This window comes from Chrysemys picta, chromosome 19 (genome assembly GCF_011386835.1).
Source record: "Chrysemys picta bellii isolate R12L10 chromosome 19, ASM1138683v2, whole genome shotgun sequence".
Classification (NCBI taxonomy): domain Eukaryota; kingdom Metazoa; phylum Chordata; order Testudines; family Emydidae; genus Chrysemys; species Chrysemys picta.
In genome coordinates, this window is record NC_088809.1 from 6,872,704 (window position 1) to 6,892,411 (window position 19,708).

General features: G+C 47.2%; 1 protein-coding gene across 1 annotated transcript in view; it reads left to right on the forward strand.

Annotated features, from left to right (window-relative positions):
* The window catches only part of DHRS11 (dehydrogenase/reductase 11), a 52,261-nt gene that overhangs the window by 22,986 nt on the left and 9,567 nt on the right, over positions 1-19,708 (forward strand). The window contains exons 2-4 of the mRNA XM_005298820.5: positions 4,990-5,199; positions 16,835-16,929; positions 18,464-18,593. Coding sequence (XP_005298877.1) covers positions 4,990-5,199; positions 16,835-16,929; positions 18,464-18,593 — 435 coding nt within the window. The remainder of the gene's footprint in view (positions 1-4,989; positions 5,200-16,834; positions 16,930-18,463; positions 18,594-19,708) is intronic.

Below are 19,708 nucleotides of genomic sequence, written 5' to 3' on the forward strand. Positions count from 1 at the left end.
CTGCAGCTGTGTTGCTGTAGCACTTCAGTGTAGACACACACAGCAATGCTGGGAGGGGGTCTCCTGTAGGTGTAGTTAATCCAATTTCCAGAGAGGCGGTTGCTAGGTTGATGGAAGAATTCTTCTATCAGCCTGGTGCTGTCTACACCGAGGGTTAGAGACAGCGACATCTCTCAGGGCTGTGGATTTTTCACACCTCCGAGAAATGTAGCTACGCTGGTGGACATTTCCAGTGTAGACCAGCCCTAACACTGCTTTGCACCACTCTAGTAAAAGGGGTGTGAAAGTGGGTGTCAATTACCTCTTGTTTGGAAGCTCTAAGAACTACTTTACCCCGAATTACATTTGCATCCACTTTTAGTCCTGTGACCCTTTTATGCTGCCAGCGTGGCATAAAAGGACTTTAGCATAACTGAGAATCAGGCCCAAGGTGACCAGCTACATTTCAAGGAAATAAAGGACAAGGATATGGAAAAAACATCAGAGAAAGGTTAATTTGAAAGGACATCATCTTACAGACTCTTACTCGTGGTACAGAATTGTGCATTTGTATCACTGTGTACTGTTCTTTGCATGTTTAAAGCTTGATTATCCCCCCCCCCTTTTATCTGGGGCAGGGTCTGGGTCTTGGTTGTCTTACACCTTGTCTAGTCATTTGCACCGGTGCTAAGTGAATGATTCCCCACCGATCTCGTTCCTTGCTTTGGCACAAGCAGTGCTGATCTGCTTGTGACTTAACTCCCCCCCCAACCTATCTAAGGTCTCACCACCTCCCCGTAGGTCGGCAGGTGACCTTTTGCTTCACTGCAGTAGCCTGCAGGATGTGAGATTGTCTTTCCTTCTCAAGTGCTTTGTCTTTGCCACAAGTACTCCTGTTCTTTTTGTCTTTTAAATTACTCTTGTTTCATGTGTCAAATCCCCCCACCCTTCCATCTGGCTTTTATAGTCTTACTTTTTAGAGGTTTTAACCATTGTTGTTTCTTACGTATATTATTTATAGCGACACAAGCACCTATGTGGAGGTGCCGGGTGTATATTGAAAGCTTTATGAATATTATTTTACATGTCTCCAGCTCAGATACCATGATAATGAGTGCATTGTCCAAACCTGGAATACAGTAGCTCTTTCCTACCCAAGATCTCAAAGTACTTCACAAGCATTAATGAATTAAGCCTCACAATATGCCTGTGAGGCAAGTCAGAATTACAGATGGGGAAAATGAGATATATTAAGGTCAAAATGTTCAAAAGTAGCCACTGATTTTAGTTACCCCCACCTCTGAGATTCTTTGAGCTGGATTCTCAGCTGGTGTAGATCAGCTCTGTTGACTTTGATGAAGTCCCAAATTGCCTGAATTTTAAGAGCTCTGAGAGTACAAACCTCCAGCTGAGGTCAGTGGGGAAGAATATGATCAGTCTTTAAAGGTGGAAGTACATGAAACAATAGCTATTGAAAATATGGCTGTGACACACAAACGAATGCGGTAACTGGGAACAAAACCGAGGTTTACTGAGCCCCCCCCCCCCCCCAAAACAAACAGACAAACAAACAAAAACTTCAAAACACCCCGGAAGCAGTTGCTAATATTTTAAAATTCTGACTGGAGCTGATCAGAAAATGAGCAGGGGAGAGAGAATCACATTTTTTTGTGATTCCCTCCTTCCCGGTCGAAAATAGAAATTTCAATTGAAAATTTAATCAAAAATGTGAATTTTGAAAAATGTGAACCAGCTGTAACCCTAATATTTTATGGGAAAGGGAGGGGAACACTTAAGAGAATCCTGTTTCATTTACTGATTTGGTTTTTAATTTTTCTCCCCAAAGAAAGGAACTCTTTATATGGTGTATGTTATAATTTAACATTCCAACTGAGTATTTATATTCCAAGAAGGCAATGTGTGAACTCTAGCACGCTTTCACTGTCTTGTATATTAATTTTAAAAACAATGTCAAGGTAACTAGTTCCCAAAATTTACATACTGTGGAAATCCTGGTTTCATTGAAATCAATGGGAGCTTTGCCATTGCCTTCGGTGGGGCAGAATCTATTCACCCTGTGTCTGTCTTTTAAAAACGAGCTAGTTCTTTTAATGTTGACGTTCCACTGATGTTTCTTTGACAAACTGATTGTTGCGGAGAGCTCAATTTAAATCACTCATCCCCTCCTGCTGCTTGCATTAACAAAGCCCTGCATGTGTATTTTGAGAGTGAATTTCACTCAGACCCTGCCTTATTCAGGACTCACCAGAAGCCAGGCATGGTTTTTGCTTGCCTTTTGGTTGTTGTTTAATTACTTGTTAATGCAAAGACTGGTTTATAAAACAAACACCTCAGTTCAAATGGGAAGAGGGAGGTTGGGCGCACATTAGTTTAGTCACCTGAGGGCTGTAATACAGTACTTTGGTCTAACACTGGTTGTTGGGCTGAGTATGGGTTGTTTAGTGGTGTTTAGTGGCCTCTGATATACGGGAGGTCAGAATGACCTAAAAGCATTAATGATACATTTTAGTCGATTTTGTAGACCTAACCCCTTTGAATATATCACTTGGTAAGGGAAGGGTAATATTATTATTATTTAATCTATAACAATTTAATTATTATTTATTATTAATATATATTACTACATACTGTACCTTTTGCGTCTGTCACAGTAAGACACCTTGGATGATCAGGGCTGGATCACTAGATTCTTGTACAACAATGCTAATGCCTGATCCAGTGCCTGCTCACATCAATGGGAGTATTTCCATTGACCTCAGTGGCTGCTGGATCCGACCCTTAGACCTTGACCTTGATCACTCCCTTGTGGGCAGCAGACAGGTCAGTCCTCCCAAACCTAGGTGCCCTTTAGGAAGATTCCTTCAAAGGCTGGTGCCTTGTAATTTATTTTGGCTAGTTAAACCACATGAATGAAACTTAAATCGTCAGCAAATCCCCTCCAGGCGTGGGCTCTGTTACGGTCACAGTTTGGGGTGTGCCAAGACATCAGACACTTGGTGGATCTACATCAGTGTTTCACGGTGCATACGCTCTGGTGCAGATGGCGCTGAAAAGTACTTGTATGGAAACCAGACAGCTTAAACCAAGTCCCTGATGCAGCTAAGGCCTAAACATGTGCTTAACTTTAAGTACATACTTAAGTCCTATTGAAATCCATGGAAAGCTCAAGCTAATAGTGCTAGATTGGTGTGATTGGAGAACCTTTGACTTGAATTCATTCCTCCCCAGGCCTGATCCAATTCCCATTGAAGTAAATGGAAAGGCTCCCATAATTTACTGTACTTGATCAGTCCCTAAATTTGCTGACTATCTTCAGGAGATGAGGCAAAGCTATCTGTTTTATAGGGGGGAGGGATAGCTCAGTGGTTTGAGCATTGACCTACTAAACCCACGGTTGTGAGTTCAGCCCTTAAGGGGGACACTTAGGGATCTGGGGCTAAATCAGTACTTGGTCCTGCTAGTGAAGGCAGGGGGCTGGACTGGATGACTTTTCGAGGTCCCTCCCAGTTGTAGGAGATAGGATATCTCTATTAATTTATTTATTTTATTTATTTAAGGCTTTCTCCCCTATGGGTGTTTCGGAGGGGATTATTTGATAAGAGCATATGTTTTGTTTGAGTTACTGCTCAGTGGGCCAATTTTGCTTTTTGTCGCTCTTTGTTATAAATGTAGAGGTTGACAATTACTTGCACCATGCAAGGCGGCTAAATTAAGTAATCTGAATAATAAACGTTTTTAAGTATTAAAAAAAAAATGACTTCAGTGAAGGATAGTCGTCTTGTGCGGTGAAGTCATAGGACCAAGACTGAACTTTGTATAAGTCCTTTAATGGTTCTGAGAATACAGTCCATGCTGTGCCCTTGTTCCATTTATTCAAGCTACCTGGAAATGTCTGATATTTAAAACACCTCTGCACCCAGCAGATTATCTTCTTCCTGTAAAATACTACAATCCAGCACACACATTAGACAGCACGGGCCAGATTGTTAGCTAGTGTAAATCAATGTCACCCCATTCCCTTCAGTGGAATGATGCTGATTTACGCCAGCTGAGGATCTGGCCTTACAAATGAAAACCAAGGGGAATTCAGTTTTGAGTAGTTATGGTCTGTGACATTTATAGCATCCAACCCAAGAGGATAAGCTCTGTGGAGCTGGATGAGCAAATGCAATGTGCAAGTGACAGGCAATTAGCAAGGCAGCCTACGCTACACGTAAGATCAGGCCTCCTCTTGCTAAGTCTGAGGCCTGGTTTACCCCTAAAACTTAGGCTGACATAGCTACATTGCTCAGGAGTGTGAAAAAAAATCACATCCTGGAGCGATGTAGTTAACCTGAACTAAGCCCCGATTTAGACATGGCTAGGTTGATGGGAGAATTCATCCATCATCCTAACTACCGCCTACTATCGAGGGGGTGGATTTACTACAGTGACTGAAATCCCCCTTCCATTGCTATAGCAAGTGTCTACACTACTGAGCTACAGTGGCGTAGCTACAGTGCTGCTGCTGTAGTGCTTGTAGTGTAGTCATAGTCTTAGTCCCTTTCTGCGAAGACGTTTTAAAATCAAGGGTCAAGGACCATAATTTTAGTCATCAGAACAGGAGATTCTGGCAGCCATATCTGCAGAGGCAGCGTGGTCCGGTGGATAGTGTACCACGCTGGGATTTGGGTTCTGTTCCTGGCTCTGTTGCTGACTGGCTGTGTGACCTTGAGTGAGTCACTTCCCCTGTCTGTGCCTCTGTTCCCCTTGTCTGTCTTTCCTATTTAGACTGCAAGCTCTTTGGGGCAGCAACTGTCTCATACTATGTGTTTATATATTATACAATGGGGCTTTGATCTTGGTTGGGGCTGTTAGGTGCTGCTGTAATACAAACTAATAACGAAAGTACTTGCTGGCAGAAATGAAGTGCACAGCTGATCAATTGGGCCTTTCCCAGGGGAAGGGATTCTGATTGCTTTTCTCTTCCTTCCTTTTTTCTTTCTCTAGAAATTGGCAGCAGAATGCCAGAGTGCGGGATACCCTGGCGTCCTTATCCCCTATAAGTGCGATCTGTCCAATGAAGAGGAGATCCTATCTATGTTCTCTGCAATCAAGACTCTACATCAAGGGGTTGATGTGTGCATCAACAATGCTGGCTTGGCTCGCCCCGAGCCCCTGCTCTCTGGGAAAACGGAGGGTTGGAGGATGATGATAGATGTGAGTAGTACGCCTGCGAAACAATGGGAACTATGATGGGCTGGGCAGAGAGATGCGAGTCTTTGCCCTGACCAAGCGTTTGGATGCAGAGATAAGTGTCACCTGCTGGCTGGGTGCTAGGGATGGGAAAATGTGTTTTGCCTGATTCTTGAACCATCTGGAATGTAGGAGTGATTACAGTAGGGGAGGTCGTGGAAAAAGGGAGCAGAAAGGGAGGGAAATCTCCATTGGAAAAAATAGGGTGAAAAATGGAGCAGAGACCAGGTGGAGTGAAAACCAAATACAAAGAGACTGTGGGGAAATAAGGAGAAGGGATGGGGAGAGGACACCCATTTTTCTGGCCCTCATCAGTCTAGTATCTGGGCACTTCACAGTCATTAATGGATTTTATCTTCAGGCCACTCCTGTGAGGTAGGAAAGTACTGTTATCCCCACATGGGGAACAGAGACATGGGGTAGATAGTGTCTTAGCCAAGGTCACACGGGCAGGCTGTGGCTGAGCCAGAGATCGAACCCAGCTCTGAGTCACAACCCAGTGTCCTAGCCAATAGACCATCCTCTCTATCTTGATATGCTGTAGATATCCACTTGTCCTGGCCTAGTTTGGGGTGGGGAGTGATTATTTTGCCCCAGTATAGTACTCGTCACAGGCTTCTCTTTACCCAGAAAAATGAGTTTTGGTTCTAAATAAGATCATTTTCTGGCATGGGGTGAAACATGGGTATAAATTTAATGGGGAAAAAATTAGCAAATGTGAAGGCACAGCCTAACAAATAGTCTTAGAAATGTTGCAAAATCTTCACCCCCCACAGAGGTTCACCATCTCAATTGAGCACTGTTGCTGTGTGCTGTTAAACAACTGCTGTGTTCCACCCTAGAAGGGTTGCCCGATCTTTAGATTATGTATTAATTACACCTCTACCTCGATATCACGCTGTCCTCGGGAGCCAAAAAATCTTACCGCGTTATAGGTGAAACCGCATTATATCGAAACTTCCTTTGATCCACGGGAGTGCGCAGCCCCGCCCCCCCCCCCCCCCCCCCCCGGAGCGCTGCTTTACCGCCTTATATCCGAATTCGTGTTGTATCGGGTCGCGTTATATCGGGGTAGAGGTGTATATTGAATACTTCCAGGGGCTTACCCTCAACAAGTCGCAAACCAAGTTTGGGAACCCCTGATCTAGGTGAAATGTCCCAAACATATGTATGCTAACTTTGCCTTAGCTCAACATACAGGATGTGGTTTGCAGGTCCCTTATGTTACAGCCAAAATATACCCTAATATAATAAAACAAATAGAATCATAGAATATCAGGGTTGGAAGGGACCTCAGGAGATCTAGTCCAACTCTCCTGCTCAGAGCAGGATCAATCCCCAGACAGATTTTTGCCCCAGATCCCTAAATGGCCCCCTCAAGGATTGAACTCACAACCCTGGGTTTAGCAGGCCAGTGCTCAAACCACTGAGTTATCCCTCCCCAATCAAACCTATAAGAAAATAAGAAACTTATAAGCAAAGATATATAGGCAGGCAAGCAGGCCAGCCTTAAATGTATCTCATGTACCTGTTACGTACGTCAGTTTGTTGCCAGGACACCTCTGTGGTTAAATTATTTATCTGTGATCAGAACTTCCCCTTAAAGTCTATTTTCAGCTCCCCAATACTTGGGGTTTTCTGTTGGGCCGTTTATCTGTTCAGAGTTCATAGGTCTCAAGCCTTATTCTAACTTGCTGAAGCTAATGTCTTACAGGATACAGGCCTGTAGATTTCTTGCATTACTGCTAAATATAGTGCAAATCAGAATATAATGCAAAGCAGTAAATATAATGAAGGCACGCTAGCCCCCTGGGCTACAGTAGTGGCAGCATTTCAGTAGAGAGTCTGCCACATACCTGCAGGATGACTTCATTACATGGATAGCTCTGCTATCGCTGTCCTCTTTAGTGAAGGCAAAGACCACAATTTGCTTTCTTGTTGCTTTGCCACTTGTGAACTATCCCGCTTTTTCTTTCCAAAACTATGCTTAGTCATTTTGTGTTACATGGATTCTAAACTATGGGTTGTGATATTACTGGGGTCTGCAATACTGCGTCACTGTTTAATTCTGAATTTTAACTGGATTATATTTTACCTTGGGACTGATTTTCAGACGTGCTGAGCTCCCCATTTTTTTACTTGGGAATTGCCTCGTTTTCATTTTAATCGGGAAAAGGACCTATTTTCAAGCACCGCACTCTCCAAATCCTCCCTCACCCCCAAAGAACAAATCCAGTACATGAGACCCTTTTTTTTTTTTTGACTTGGTACCAAAATACAAAAACTTCCAATTTCATGTAGATTTGCATTTTGTCGTGATCACATCATACTTCTTCAGCACAGAGGTCCCCTTTATAGTAGACAAATGTTCCAAAGGTCTCTCTGGAAGTGGGTGATATGTGTCTATAACCCACGGCTGATTAATAGATTTGACGTGATAGAAAGCTCTCTCCTGGTCTGTGTGCAATATTGGTGCCCTGGAATCTGTGGCATGCTGATTCCAGGAGTCCTAGAGGACTGCCATATCCCTGCACACTCAGGGAGTCCTTACCGCGTAGTTGTGTCAAATGTCCACTCACAGACTAAGGGTATGTCTAGATTGCAGCCACTGGGTGTGATTGCAGCCTGAGCCAACATACCCCCAAGTTAGCTTAAATCTTGCTAGCTCAGGTCCGTAGTCAGCCGCTCCTCAGCTTGGGCTTGGCTATTGTATCTTTGAATCTCTTGCCCCTGAACCTCCTACAGGAGCCCCCCGGCCTGGGCAATCTTACTGTTCCTGGCAGAAGTTCAGCTCACTCCCAGAGTCTTTTCAGAGCCCAGTTCACACTCTCCTTGTCTCTAACCACTGGTGGTGCTTCCCAGGACCCACCGTAGGCCACTGGCTTGAAGCAGCCCTCAAGGGCCTTCACTCATACTGAGCTTGTTGTGTCAATCTGCCCCAAACAGGGCAGGGCGGGCGGCGGGCAGGTGTGAAGGAAAACCTAAGCAATTGCCTGAGGCTGAGCTCCCCTTGCTACCAGAGCTCACTAGTGTCCCTGGGAAAACTCCTCCCTGCTTCTGTGGTCAGTCTCACCCCGCTAAGTTCCACTTCTCCGAGTGGTGCAGGTTCTGCAGATGCACCTAACTGGGGCTGCCTGAGTACAGGAGTGCTTGTTAGCCTTTCCACCAGTGGGGTGAAGGGCTTGTCCCATCACTGGGTCTTGGAACAATGAAGCCGTGGCAGCACATGCTTCAGCTTGGGCTAGCACCACGAGTAATCACCGAGCGTTCTGGGTGAGTTTGTACAGCCAATGCCTGCAGCCTAGACATAGCCTCAGAGCTCCCTCCTTTGAGGACTTGTGACGTGTCCTTTAGTGACATGTAGGATGTGTACTGACTCTGCACTGGGGTAAATGTCATCCTGATGTGATGTGCCATGTTACCGATTGGCAAATATCCCTGCCGTCCATCTTCTGTTCATCTCTACACTGAGATGTTGTGGTTTGATGTACCTGGAGAACCACAGCATGAAGTGCACATACACAGGAGTTGGCCTTTCTGCTCACGGTGCTGAAACATGCCAGAGGCCACCACCAAACTACCCGATACGTCCAGGAGTCCTGAACCTACTTCCCACCTTGTCCAGATTGGTTGATCCTCCGGACGATGTCTCAAGGCCTATTAATTTTCCCAGGCTTTCCTTGAGGAGGTGGGCTATTAACCACATGCCCTAAATCCTGTGGCACTGAAATATTTAATACTCTTCAGTATTATTTTCCTTCAATCTATTGATTTTTTTTTTTAAAGTGAAGATCCTAATTTTTAAACTAAAATTGGAAACTAAATGCCAGGTGCCAGCTTTCGTAGCGAATCCCGTTAGTTTCACAGTTTGTTGCAGCGGTAGGTAGTAAAATGGGTTGATTCATATCAGCCTAATAAACTACATTGAACTACATTACAAACGTTGAATGTATCTCCCCATGTAAGTATTCTCACACTTCTTATCAAACTGTCTGTACTGGGCTATCTTGATTATCACTTCAAAAGTTTTTTTTCCTCTTACTTAATTGGTCTCTCAGAGTTGGTAAGACAACTCCCACCTTTTCATGCTCTCTGTATGTGTGTATATATATCTCCTCAATATATGTTCCATTCTATACATCCGAAGAAGTGGGCTGTAGCCCACGAAAACTTATGCTCAAATAAATTTGTTAGTCTCTAAGGTGCCACAAGTACTCCTGTTCTTTTTGCGGATACAGACTAACACGGCTGCTACTCTGAAACCTAATAAACTATAGCATTCCTTTTTTTTCCTGGTCTTTATTACTTTATTTTCTGTTCAAAATCTGGTTAGAGTTGGATACCACAGAGCCGATTTCACGTGCTGTACTAGGAAATTGTGAAATTCGATCACATTATATTTACAAAAACAGTCTTCTACGAGATGTACATGCAGTACCTAGTATAATAGGACCACAATCTTAGTTGGAGATGCTACTGTAATATTAATGATAAGTGCATGGATTTATGGTTCTGTTTTCTGTACTGCACTGTGCCTTTAAACGTCGGAAGTCCGTCTGCAATGGAGGCAGGGTTGTGAGGTGATTTGGGATCTTACAGCATGAGAGAGACTTTCTGTTCTCTCTCCCTCTTCTGGAAACTTTATTTTTATTTTTTCTAATTTTAAGTTATGGGAAATGACACAGAGAGTTCTCCATACTGGAAGTGCGTGTTCTGCTCATTGTGTATGGACAACATACCTGTGTGTGTCTGCTCTGATGTAGCTGCGGCATTAATTGTCAGGGTGATGTTACGTCGCCTGTGTTAAACCGGGATGTCCAAATATTATCCAAATGAGGCTTTATTGACAGCTTGCCAGAAGCTGAGAGCTGAACCTAACGTGTGTCTAATGAACCCAACTTCAGTGGCACTTTTCATCTGGAGGGGAAGTCCATGGAAATCACAGGCCCCTGTGTACCATGAGCCATCCTGATCTGAGCAGCTTTACTGAATCTGGCTCGTGATTTTTAACCTGTTAGTAAACATTGAAAGTGCTGTTAAAAATAGCTCTGGGTTTTGCTTCCTCTCTGAATAGTCCCCTTTTCACAGCTATGCTCTCACCGCCTGGAAATCTCACTCTCTGAACACACTGTAGCTGCATATAGCTTTCGGTCTGGCCGTGGGGCTTTTGCTGTCTCTCTCTAACTACATATGCATCAGAGGGATACACTTACTGAGTGCCACATGTGTGCCTCTAATCAACATACGTTGGTCTGTTTCTGATGCACTTTCTGAAACTTTTCAAGAGTTTCTTGAAACAGAGGCTGCCCGCTCCTTTCATGGGCCATTGGGTCTTCGCAGTGCTCAGAATAGTACGGAGAGAATTTCTTCAAATGTTCTGCAGGAAGAAAAGCGTTAGCGAATGCTTTTATTTTGAAGGGTGTTACAGAAGCATTTCAAAGTCCAGCTGTGCTGAAGGAGAGGGGGGAAAAAATCTCCAAATACCCCTAGATCCCTTCATTAGGAGACATTTAGGGCCTTACATTTAATGGAAGGGTTTTTAAACTGTTTCTTCTTTCCTTACATCATTTATGAGCTTTTGAGACTGACTTTGACTTTTACCAATCCCTCTTCCCATGTTTCTTCCTTGAAACTTCTTCCTGAAGCTCCGCCAGCCAGAAAAGTGCTATCGTTTATTTATTACAGCCCCTACTGCTCTTCTGTGGGATTCCAGATCCTTGTCACCTGAACTGTTGTCTGTTGTGTATTCCTCCCTTCCTCCTCCCCCCCAGTGCAGGCTTCTCAGGGCATGGACCACATCCTCTTTGTGTCCTCTACACAGGGCCGGCTCCAGTAGGGTTACCTAGGGTTACCATACGTCCGGATTTTCCCGGACATGTCCGGCTTTTTGGACTCCAAATCCCCGTCCGGGGGGAAATCCCAAAAAGCCGGACATGTCCGGGAAAATCGGACATCTGGCTGGGGGCTCGGGGGCCTGGCCGGCGGTGCCGGGCCGGGGGCTCGGCCGGCGGTGCTCGGGGGGGCCCGGGGCCGGGCGGCTCGGCCGGCGGCTCGGGTGCCGGGCCGGGCGGCTCGGCCGGCGGTGCTCGGGGGGGGGCCCGGGGCCGGGCGGCTCGGCCGGCGGTGCTCGGGGGGGGGCCCGGGGCCGGGCGGCTCGGCCGGCGGTGCTCGGGGGGGGGCCCGGGGCCGGGCGGCTCGGCCGGCGGTGCCGGGGGGGGGGGGCCGGGGCCGGGCGGCTCGGCCGGCGGCTCGGGTGCCGGGTGCCGGGCCGGGGGCTCGGCCGGCGGTGCTGGGGGGGCCCGGTGCCGGACCGGGCCGGGGGGCTCGGCCGGCGGCTCGGGTGCCGGGCCGGGTGCCGGCGGTGCTCAGGGGGGCCCGGTGCCGGGCCGGGCCGGGGGGCTCGGCCGGCGGCTCGTGTGCCGGGTGCCGGGCCGGGTGCCGGCGGTGCTCGGGGGGGCCGGGTGCCGGGCCGGGAGCTCGGCCGGCGGTGCCGGGCCGGGCCGGGGGCTCGGGGGACGGGCTGGGGACCTGTGGTGCCGGGGGTGGGCCGCGCCTCCTCCCCCCCCCCCCCCCACACCCCCCCACACCCCCCCACACCCCCACACACACACACACACACCCCCACACCCCCTCACACACACACACCCCCTTACCTGCTTCAGGCTTCCCGCGACTCAAATGTTCGCGGGAAGCAGGGGAGGGGGCGGAGACTTTGGGGAGGGGGCGGGGCTGGGGGCGGGGCTGGGGCCCCTTTAAAGTGTCCTCCTTTTGGAGGCACTAAATATGGTCACCCTAGGTTACCATACGTCCGGATTTTCCCGGACATGTCCGGCTTTTGGGGGCTCAAATCCCCGTCCGGGGGGAAATCCCCAAAAGCCGGGCATGTCCGGGAAAATCGGGAGGGAGGGCTCGGCCGGGGCCTCTTTGGCCGGGGCCGGTGCGGGGCCGGGCCGGGGTGGCGGGGCCGGGGGCATGGTGCCGGGCCGGGAGCGCGGTGCCGGGCTGGGGTCCGGGCCGGTCCGGGCCCGCGGAGCCGGTCCGGGGTGGCGGGGCCGGGAGCCGGTCTGGGGTGGCGGGGCCGGGCCGCGGGGCCGGGAGCCGGGGGGTGTGCCGGGCCACCGGGGGCCGGCAGTGCTGGGCGGGCTGGGGGTGGTCGGCCGGGGGCCGGGGCCAGCACCCCAGGGCCCGAGCCGACCCAGGCTGGAGCCGCCGGGGGGCCAGCCTGGGCCGCGCCTCCTCCCCCCACACTCCCCCTTACCTGCTTCAGGCTTCCCGCGAATTAAATGTTCGCGGGAAGCAGGGGAGGAGGCGGAGACTTTGGGGAGGGGCGGAGTTGGGGCGGGAGGCGTGGGCGGGGCTGGGGGCGGGGCCGGGACCCCGTGGAGTGTCCTCCATTTGGAGGCAAAAAATATGGTAACCCTAGGCTCCAGCATTTCTACCGCCCCAAGCAAAAAAAAAAAAAAAAAAGCCGCGATCGGCGGTGGCAGGTCCTTCGCTCCTAGAGCGAGTGAGGGACCTGCCGCCCCCGAATTGCCACAGGTGTCGCCCCTCTCCCTTGGCCGCTCCAAGCACCTGCTTGTTAAACTGGTGCCTGGAGCCGGCCCTGCCTCTACAGCACTGAGCAAGCAGTTGGCACTTAACAAATACACGGTGTATAAGTGTGAATTTTATGCCACTCTGGCAGCATAAAGGGGCCTTAAAATGGGTGGAAATATCCCCTAGCCCCAAAATATCCACGAAATGCCCCTTGTACAGAGGACCTTCTTTGAATAGTGTGGAGAGAGCACCAGAGCCCCTGGCTCCGGCCCCTGGCTCCAACCCCTGGCGTAGGGGGACGTCAGAGGCATCACTGATGCGTACTGCATTACACCTATTCTCTGCGTCCTGGGGCTCATAGAAAGCTACATTCGAGCCGTCTCAAGGCAAAGGCTAGCCAGGCTCCTGTAGGGCCCCAGGATATGGGGAGTGCAAAGGTGGTTTAAAGCCACTCTTGTGCCCTTGCCCCAAGTGCAAGAATGGAGCAACTGGGAAACAAGCCCTGAGATTTTTATCCATCCTTGGTCGGGTGCACTCCCATCGACGTTGCAGGAACGTGTCTTGAGAAGGACCTCAGATTTGGCTTGAATTACACCATGGTTTTGTCTTAATTTCCCTCTGATTCTGTTTCCTATTATGGTACTTTGTCTCCAGTTGGATGGGCAGAAAAATGGCCTCTTGCCAGTCCATTGCTGAGATCTGCTTACGAGGAGAGGTATATTGGTAGCATATTGCTCAGCTGATTCTATTTCGGGACTTGCAGCAAATTACCCCTTTTTCCAATATCTCTTTATTGAGTTTAGTTTCTTTGAATCTCTCCAGGTAGATCCACACAAAGTAGCGGACAAATTGAAAAGGTCAGAAATGAGAAATGTCAGATCCACCGGGCAAGGTGGATCAAAGGCAACAGTCCCTCTGATCAGAAATAGGAAAGGTTTTACAAGTGTGGGAGCAGGTCCTCAGCTGGTGTTAATCAGCGTTGCTCTATTCCCTTTGATGGAGCGATGCTGATTTTACAGCAGCTAAAGGTCTAGCTCATAAAATCATAGGCTGAATGAAAACAATGTTTGCTTCCTCAGCATGGCTCATCTCCACATGTACAATGCAGCTCCTGGCTGGGGTGTGAACTGGGGGTGGGGGGGTTTCAAAAGCACTTATATGATTTAGGAATATAAAACCCAGTGGGGTTTTGAAAATCTCACCCCAAGTCTCAACGCCCAATGAGTCATGGGACGGCTCTCCATTATCACAAGGTAGTGGCTTTGGAATAGGAGCGCGCCCCTCCCTCCCCCATACCTCGAAATCAATCCCTGCATCTCCTGGCACAGAGAGGCTTGCAGCAGCCAGGTTTATGCCCAGAAGACAGATAACCAAAGGTTAACGTTTAACACCAAATCAGAGATCCAGGCTTTCAAACTCAGCAAGAGCCACCGCCTTGTGCAATGTCTAGTAGGCCTTGAAACTTTAATGGAGTGATTTATGGCTGGCCCCTGCAAGGGTGCCCAAGTGGGGGAGGATGCAAAGAGCCTGCATCCTCAGTCCAGCGGCTGGTCATAGTTACAGCCTTGGCAGTACAGAGGACGCTCAGGGCTAAGCTCCTCCAAAGGGAAAGGGTTAGGAGGCAGGACTGTAGTCCCATCTGTCATGCCTGTCCACACCAGCCCGAAGACTCAAGCCCAATTTCTTGAAGGTATTTAGGTGCCTAACTCTCATTGACATAGGAACCTAGATACCTTTGAGTGTCTGGGCCCCATATGGTGCTTTAATCACAGGACCATCCTTCCTCCTCTTTTCGTAGAATTGTAGGACTAGAAGGGACCTTGAGAGGTCGTCTAGTCCAGTCCCCTGCACTCAAGGCAGGACTAAGTGTTATCTAGACCATTCCTGATAAGTGTGTGTCTGACCTGCTCTTAAAAATCTCCCATCTCCTTTCCTCTGGTTTATGAGGTTTCCATTCTCCCCTCTATTCTCACAGCTTGTTTATAATATTGTGCTCTAAATGAGACCCAGACTGAAGTCTGCTCAGCCTTCTACATTCTGCTGAGGAGAATCTGGAGCCCCGTGCTGCGTACACACCTTATTTCACACAGTAATCTTTGAACAACTCCTTCGTGCTTTACTCACTGACCTTTACAGCCATGAATTCAAGCAGAACCTTCCGTCCACTCCACGTGGGCTACATTCCAGCCCAGAGGCAAAAGATTCCAGTGCACATACCATCACATTCAGTAACTCTTGCGTGGTGTGGGGGTGGGTGAAAAGTCCTGGCTCTCTGGGTCTTTTGACAGTTCTTCATTGACCGGGGATGCTTTTTGCAGTTTAACTATACCTCTGCTGTGTGTGTACGCAAAGCGACAATACAGTACTGTGTGAGGCACGTTTTCACAGAGGCCAGTGAAACCAGTAGCTCTAGGACACTGGCAGATATTGCCAGTAGATCTAACGTATTCTCCTGGAGAGGCTTCAACTACTTGAGATGATTGTGAGCCTCAGGACGAGCAAAACGAATCCTGGCAGCTGCTGCTTCACCTTTGTCCAGCTGAGTGTATCCATTTCCCTACACGTGTCACTAAAGTAGCGCAGTTAATAAGATTCATAGTGTGGTGGGTGGCTTTTTTTTTTTTTTTTTTCCTGATGGTAAAACATTTACTTTTTGGCATCCTCCCCAAATGTAACTGCATGTTGTAAAGCGCTCTGTGTTGCAAGATCATGATGATTTTAGCTTTCGACATTAAACATTGCAGAAATGCCCCTCCGTCCTTGCTCCTTCAAATAGCCTAATAGAGAGGCAAGCTCCCAGATCCCCAGCTAATGTAAGCTGGCACAGCTCCACTGACTTCAGTGGAATAATGCTGATTTACATCAGCTGAGAATCTGAGGCCATTATACTCACGACTTTACGGCTTCACAGAGAGCAGCACTGGTGTTCATGGAGGCTTTTAAAAGCCAAGATCTGTATCTCAAAGGTTGGTTTTGGTTGTTTGTTTATTTAAGATTTTGACTGAAACAATCCATTCACACTTTCCTTGACCTTGCTAACTGTGAAATCAAAATAGATTTGTAATACCCTGTCTATTCTGGGCTTTACTCCAGCCCTGGAATACAGGGCAACTTTGGTGAGACCTCTAAAGACCTCCCACGTAACCAAGGTAAATTTTTAACCTGGTATATGGGGATTTTAGCCTCAAGTTCCCAGGGTGATGGCATTGTGCTGGCTAAATGCCCAGGTAATGTTTATATGCTCAGCAATGTGTAGTAAATTTTTTAAAAAATATTATTATTATTATTATTATTTATTATTTAATTTATTTATTTTTATTGAGGTAGCTCTGAGGAGCACCAGTCATGAACCAGGACCCCACTGTTCTAGGTGTTGTACAAACACAGAATAAAAAGTCAGTCCCTGCCTCAAAGAACTTACAATGAGAAAACATAGTTTTCACTTTCCCGTAACACAAAACCAACCAAACACGACTTTCCTCTCACTTTGTTTCAAACCAATTAAATAAAATTCATACTGGCTGAGACAAAGCCTAGAGAATTTCACCCCCTTAAAATGAATGTTGTTGTTGTTATGGTATCAAACTTTACAAGTCCTATAGATACTGTAACAAACTGGCTAGGGTGTATATGTCACTACTGCACTCTACAGGATGGAATCAGAACTGCCTGAGCATTTATCTTAGGACCTATACTGGTGACAGCTAATGGAGGGTCTTTTTTTTATCTCAAGTTGTAAGAACCTGTGCTTTGAAGCTGGAGGATCAGACTTCTATCCTGTTAAGTTCTGAATAGTAGTGGTTGCATTGTAGTGACAACTGTGAAGCCCCAGGTGGCTGTGGATTCTTTGTTAGTCACCAATGCTGGTTCCAGCCACATTTTCCTCCATGACCTGCTCTAAAGTGCATGCTAGTATATTTAAGCAAAACCCATTCCTTCGGCTGCGGTGTGGTTACATGGGTTGTAAGTCAAGGCAGAGTTTATCCCAAGCATGCAAGGATAAGCATGAAATCCATGGTCACTACAATGGGTTTTAATCTTCATTTTTTGCCTTCTGTTTCAGGTCAATGTTATGGCCGTAAGTATCTGCACTCGGGAGGTCTATCGGTCTATGAAGGAGAGAAACATTGATGATGGCCATATTATTAACATTAACAGGTGAGAGACCGGATTGTGGTAGTCACTGAAAATAGGCCTAATTTGCTGTGGGTTGGCTTTTCTTTGTTTTCTTTTGTTGCTTTACAGTGCGAAGCAACTGTCTCCCTGTCTCCACTGCTGCTTGTCGCTGGAAGTCCGTCTGTATCCAACTGGGAGTTTTTCTGTGCGTGTATGTTTTTTGGCCTGTTTTTGATACCAAAGATTCATGCAGCAGGTTGCCAGTATATGTTACTGACTAGTCCCATATTGTTTCGTGCCCTATGTAATGGGCCTGTACTGTAGCACTTCATAGCGTCTCCTTTTCCAGATAAGGTTGCTTCTTGTGCCGCTGTACACACAGTATCGGGACACAGGCTATCAATGAGCCCTCTTCTCTCCGAGGCACCCACCCTGGTAGTGCTTCATAGACAACATTCATTCATGTAAAGCCTGAATAATGGAGCTGTGTGTGGGTGAAGTGTTGGGTTGGGAAGGTGAAATTCACCCCTCCAGCCCGGGATCAAGGTACAGGCAGAGAGAACAGCTGAGCCACTTAGGAATCTGCATAAACACACGGATCCACTGGTCTCTTCCCTGGCCCAGACTCTTCGCTGGCAAATGTACGGGTAGTATGGAGAAGTCGCCTGGGAAGGGGGTCTCCATTCACAGCCGCAATGTACGGTTTATATGTTGCAAAAGGCCTTTTATTGGCTCTCTGCACTGGGATGATACAATCCCATGTCTGGTACTAATATTGACTTCAACTGATGTTGGGCCCTGTATGTTGTCCTATTCTGTTTGTACCTACAATGACAAACGTTCCTCTCACCTTCTAATAAACTCAGGCTTTTCCTACTGGAGATTTTTCCTGGTTACAACTGTTGGTGTCTATCCATCCATATAGCACCAGTACAAATCACAGCATTTAGCTTTTTTTTTCTTGTTGACTCTCTGGTGTGGCTACACCACTGACTGGCTACCTCTGGTTAACACCCCAAGTATAGACAGAGCCTTATTGAAGCCCTAGTCTTTGGGATGGGTCTGAACTTTTTCTTTTTGATTTGTTTTGGGGAACGTCAGTAGAGCCAGTTAAAAACTTCGAACATTTTCATTGAAAATTTCAATTTTTAAAACATTTTGACCCCTCTATAAACTGTCAAAAGCAGGAAAGATTGTCATAAAAACGTTGCTCCCACCCCCTCAAAAAAATAAAAATAAATCCAAACTTTTCAACTAGCTCTAGAAATCAATTGTGTAAAAAGAAAAAGAAAAAATCTCACAGTGCATGATTCTCCCCATTTCATTCTATAGCTTAATATGCTCCTCCACTATTCAAAGCCCATTAGCTCATTTCCTAGCTTACAGCGGGAAAGGGGGAAATTCCATATTTACTCATCCATGTAGGATAGCTATGTTGTTTTTTCCCTCTCTCTTTGGGTTCACTACGGCAGCAATACTTCAATTTTTTTAGTATGGTACTGGTTCCTGTTTGGGACGTCTCATGCTGCTCCCTGCTCTCCTCCCATCACCCCTTTTCTTTCTGTTTTCTTCTCAGCATGAATGGCCACAGTGTCGTGCCACAGTCAGTTGTTCATTTTTACAGTGCCACCAAGTATGCTGTTACAGCACTGACGGAGGGGCTAAGACAAGAACTTAGAGAAGCCAAGACTCATATACGAGCTACAGTGAGTGGTTTTTCTCCCTGCCATTATAATATACAGTAGAATGCTCGCTCAGGATGTGCGTAGGAAGTTTTACCTTTGAGGCGTGTTTTGGAGGGCGAGGGTAGCACTTCTAAACCAGAGGGCCTGTTCCTGGCTCTGCCTCTGACTTGCTGTGTGCCTCAGCTTCTGGGCACCCAAACTTGAAATATCTCAGGCCTTATTTTCAAGGGGTGTGGAGCACCTACTACTCAAACACGTTTCACGGCGCACACGCAGAGAAGTTAGATAAAAACATAAAAACTGTTACCACCAGGTTGCCAGGTAACACTGCTTTATTTCTTAGAATTCAGAATGATAACACATAAGAGCCGCAAATAAACAGAGAGTGAGAAAGCAGACTGCTCCCTAAAACAGCGCGCACAACTCACCCAACCTTACTCTAAGCTGTCTGCTGACTGACTGCTGTTAGACTCGTATCACGTGCTCCCCTACCAACCTCCCTAACCTGCAAGAAGGACCAGGGAAAATCCCTGGAATTTAAAGTGACAGCGTACAGTTTTAACACAGTTTTCAGTATACCACTGAAAATCAGCACCTAATTTGTCCAAGTTAAACACCCAAAAGTTGAGCCAACCAGAATTAAGGATGGTTGTAGAAATTTAAACTCTCTATGCCACAGGTCCCTCATCTGTAAAATAACTCTTATCTACCTCACCAGGGTTTGAGGAGGCTTAATTCATGTTAGTAAAGTGCTTTGAGATCCTCATAGAGATGTGAGTATAGAAATGTGAATGGACAAGAACTCGCAACGGGAGTCATGAGACCTGGGTTCTACTGCTGACTTTGTCCCTGACTCACTGAATGGCCTCAGGCGAGTCACTTAGCCCTCCCGTGCCTCAGTTTCCCTTCTGGGAAAGGGTTGGAGAACCAGACCGAAACAGGAGATAGGGATTCTGTTGGGAGAATAGCCTTTTTTGAGCTGCAGTAACTTACTGAGGAAGGAGGAAAAATATATTAAAAATGGATAATACCAGTCAGATAGTAGCTTTGCTCGAACTGTTTAGTAAGCTTGGCTCTCAGAGGTATTTTATTCAGCAGTTATACTGTATTGCAAGTTATTTTGTTATTTGCTGTGC